The sequence below is a fragment of the Branchiostoma belcheri genome, unplaced genomic scaffold (genome assembly GCF_001625305.1).
Source record: "Branchiostoma belcheri isolate BF01 breed outbred unplaced genomic scaffold, Haploidv18h27 scaffold24, whole genome shotgun sequence".
Classification (NCBI taxonomy): domain Eukaryota; kingdom Metazoa; phylum Chordata; class Leptocardii; order Amphioxiformes; family Branchiostomatidae; genus Branchiostoma; species Branchiostoma belcheri.
Genome location: NW_017803843.1, coordinates 3,148,612 through 3,152,474, shown reverse-complemented (window position 1 = coordinate 3,152,474; position 3,863 = coordinate 3,148,612). Strand labels below are relative to the sequence as shown.

Here is a 3,863-nt window from a genome sequence, read left to right as displayed (position 1 = left end):
CAAACCAGTTAATCTTAACTATGAACTGGTCAGAAACATCAGATAGATATAGATCTATGGGGTAGACATTTTCTTGACCTTTCTATTTCATAGTATCCGTGTGTTCCATCTGAATTAGCCTTAAGACATGAGTTTGTAAAGATGTACAAAGTTTCTGTACCTGTTTTGCTCTTGGCTCTGCTGCCAGGACTCGTCTTTTTCATCTTGTCGAACACACTGCTGCCGCGGGGCGTCTCAGTGGGCGTCTTGGGCTGGGAGGACACCTAAAGATGTGGGTGGGAAGACACATGGTTCAAACTCTACATACCAAACCAGGTTGGAAATGGACCTGTCGCAACAAAAATCAAGGCAATCAGAGATGGCAAGCCTCAACTCTTACCCATTCTGATTTGCAACATTCCAGTCCCAAGACAAGAACAGCAGTATGGAAGATGTATAGCAATGTTACATTGTGCGTATTGGGAATACAATAATAGGAAACACACAAGAAGACAAACAAACAAAAAATAATACTTCGCTCCCTTAGCGTAAAGAAAAAGTATCATCTGAAACACAAAGCAAACCACCTTGAAAGGATTTTTCCTCTCCTGAGTCAGTGAGAGTGACGTCTTTGGGTATATCGACTTTGTATTTTTAGTGAGAATGGGAGCTGATCTTCTACTGCTGTCTGCCTCCTCCTCCTCCTGCTCTTCCCCATCATCCATTTCCTCCTCCTCCTGCTGGACCTGTTGTTGCCGTGGCGCCTGTCGGGAGCTGCCGGAGCTCCTGAGTACTGATGGCGTGCTGGGCTGGGACCACTCTGTCTCAATGTGGTTGTACCTGCCAGAAACATCAATCATCCCAGTATTCAACTAACAAGGTCACCAGTCCAGGACAAAAATCTTGTCACTTCTTCATTAGGTCAAGCCCTAACCACATATTGATTGTTGTAAAAATCCATTCATACAAAACAAAAACAATTCTGGTGTAACAAAGAAAGAAAACTAACTGAGCATCCAGGTATCCTCTGAAGTCCTGCTCCTCTTCCTCCTCCTCCTCCTCCTGCTGTTCCTCAGCCTCCTCCTCAGCCTTCCTCCTGGCCAGGTCATTCAGGAACTCTGCCAGCGCGATGCGCTTGACTCGGCTGGCGTACTTGATGGCGAAGTTGAGCCGGTTCACGTCCATCAGTTCACACAGCTCTGCAGCTCGACATTCACGGTCTGCCTTGCAGGCAAGCTGACGGCATAACCACACAGGGTCAGGTCAAAGGTTAGGGGTTGGTTCAAAGGTTGAGGGGTGGGTCAAAGATTAAGGGTTGGTTCAAAGGTTGAAGGCTGGCTTAAAGGTTGATTCGATTTTTATCTAATCAATTTAAGTGTTGCCATTTTAGTTTTACCTCATTGCCTCTCTGATTATTTTCCTGCTGCAAGCTTCAAAATCTGAGAGGCTTTACACAGGTTTCACTTGCCACTGTACAAAGGTGGACAATCAGAGGAAAAAAACAGTAACCTCTGTTGAACTGTACCTTGTTTTGAAAAGCCATTACAACTTAACAAGAGGAGAAGACTCACAGCGAAGAGCTTCATGAGCGTGTCGTCCTGTTCCCGCTGCACGTCTGCACGCGCGTGGTCATCCACCTCCCAGCCCTGCGAGCTCAGGAACTGGAAGTGCCCGCTGAACAACCGGCTTCTGATGAAGCTCTCCTACAGGAAACAAACAGACAAAAAGAAAGTAATGAGCACAGTCAGGGCTTGTGCAAAAAAAAAAATTGTGCAAAGACCTAAAGATCCTCAGGCTGTTTCATAAACTTGCAGCACACGTAGAGCATCAAGAAAAACAAGCCAGGTGTAGCGCTCACCTCTAGCTGACTCTTGTCCGTGTTCAGCTCACACAGCGGGACCTGGAAGGGCAGCACCGTGACAGCAGGGCGGGGCAGCACAGGTGGGAACGTGGAGCCTTTACATGGGATACACCTGGGCACAGGTGGTCATAAAAGTGATGTTAGTCCATGTTTTAAACACAGTAACGTTAAATGGACAAAATATACTGAGGTTCTTCTCTTACATGAGTGCAAAATGAACACTGTCTACTGGTTACTGATGCAGTTCGTGCGAGGTCTGATAGGTGTCATTCCTATACTTTAAGGATCATCCTACAGGAGGCATACAGAAAAGATGAATACCTGAGTTGTTGCGGATTCTCGTTGACTCCAACCAGCCAGTAGTTGTCTGATTTACCCTTGCACTGTGTGGAGAGGTAAACAGAAAGGAGATAAACCTGTAACTGTAACTGGGGACCATAGCCCAAAAATAACTTTTTAGGCTATGGTCATTTCTTCCCCAAGATAAACCCCAACATTTGAAATACAGATTCTACCCCCTCTGGTCCCCAATGTAGTACATTGTACACAGAAGAAACTGCCAGAAGGACTGAGAGCCAGGAATATAGCAAGAAGAAGGCAGCTTAGCAGAAGTAGTCACTATGGACAGGTGGTTACTTTATAAAAGAAACTGGTCATACAAGTACTACTTGGTCAATCTAAGGGACCACCAAATCATGGTCACAATGCCAAGTTGGTCCAAAGGTGGTCACTGGGTACAGGCTTCACTGTATCTAAAAACAGAAAGTTGTTCTCCATACGTGACTTCTAGTATTGGCGACAGGAGTCCAGCTGCAGCCCAGGCCTCTGTTCATCATCCTCACCACGCCCGAGGAGTCATAGGTCACCGGCGTGCCCTCAGCACTGAACCTGCAGAATAGGAGAACAGGCCATATTCATGTGCACACACATTCATGTACAACACTCTCATACAGATGCATACACTCACACACATACACAGAAATAAACTACAATTGTAGTCCAAAATTTGTTCTCTTATCTAGAACTATTGAAGAATAGACCTCCATAAGTATGGTAAAGGCCTGTGAATGCAAGTTGTAGTATAGCCATATAGCCAGTTTGACCCTACCCTATCCATGTGAGGGTGGATTTTGGGTTGATGGGGAGATGTCCCTCCATCACCTTCCTCCTCCTCCTGCCCATCACCTCCAGCAGCTGGGCGCCTAGCAACTGGTCTCCTGGGATACCTGGGCATGATAGATGGAGGGATACAGGGATCTAATTGTCTTCGTCAGAAGGACTATGAAATTGTCTCGCCGGAGTGTGGGGAACTGCGGATTTTGCGATATAACTCTGGAAGGCATGATTCGACGTCCATGATTTTTGGCAGGCAGATTACCATTGTTGAGGCCAAATTCAAGTACAAGTTTCGGCTTCGTGGGGGGTCCGTGCGTCACGTTAGTGCACCTTTTGTGTTTGTGGCTTGTTAGCAAAATAACTCAAGTATTTGTAAAATGTTGATTATAATTCTTGGTGTGGTGCTAACTATTGTCGGGACCAAGGTTAAGTTCGTTACTGAGCTTCGTGGGGGGTTTCGTTGTGACTACAGGGGGCATTTTGTTAATTTTTCTTGTGAGCAGGATAACTTCTGTATGTGTGGATGGAAGTTAATGAAATTTGATAGGCATGTTACTGTGGTGATCTCCAAGATTGAGTTCAAAGATGAGAGTCGTGGAGATCGTTATGTCCCCGTAATAGGACCTTTTGTGTTTAGAAATCCCCCACCTACATCTGCTTGGAGACAGCCGACAGCTGGATATAGCCGTTACCGCCGGGGAACCCCATAATGGGATGGGATCAAATGACGTTACATTGAGGGATTGTACTATAACTTCAGCAGGGGGAGGATAGGTTGGACATATGTCAGATTATTTTCTACGGCCACACCAAGTAATTGCTATGGATGACGTCCACTGGAGACCTTAAATCTAATTACCTTAAATTTAAGGCAAGCGCGCAATAAAAACACGAATGGCCGAAAAAC

At 45.8% G+C, this 3,863-nt stretch overlaps 1 protein-coding gene across 3 annotated transcripts in view; it reads right to left on the bottom strand.

Moving 5' to 3' along the window:
• The window catches only part of LOC109471164 (WD repeat and HMG-box DNA-binding protein 1-like), a 20,809-nt gene that overhangs the window by 9,974 nt on the left and 6,972 nt on the right, over positions 1-3,863 (bottom strand). For 2 of the 3 annotated variants that reach the window (XM_019770445.1, XM_019770448.1), the window contains exons 17-24: positions 2,949-3,066; positions 2,620-2,728; positions 2,162-2,223; positions 1,838-1,952; positions 1,551-1,682; positions 989-1,215; positions 567-819; positions 161-263 (exon numbers count right to left, since the gene is read on the bottom strand). In XM_019770445.1, the coding sequence (XP_019626004.1) occupies positions 161-263; positions 567-819; positions 989-1,215; positions 1,551-1,682; positions 1,838-1,952; positions 2,162-2,223; positions 2,620-2,728; positions 2,949-3,066 (1,119 nt within the window). The remainder of the gene's footprint in view (positions 1-160; positions 264-566; positions 820-988; positions 1,216-1,550; positions 1,683-1,837; positions 1,953-2,161; positions 2,224-2,619; positions 2,729-2,948; positions 3,067-3,863) is intronic. The other variant, XM_019770446.1, reaches the window with a different exon arrangement.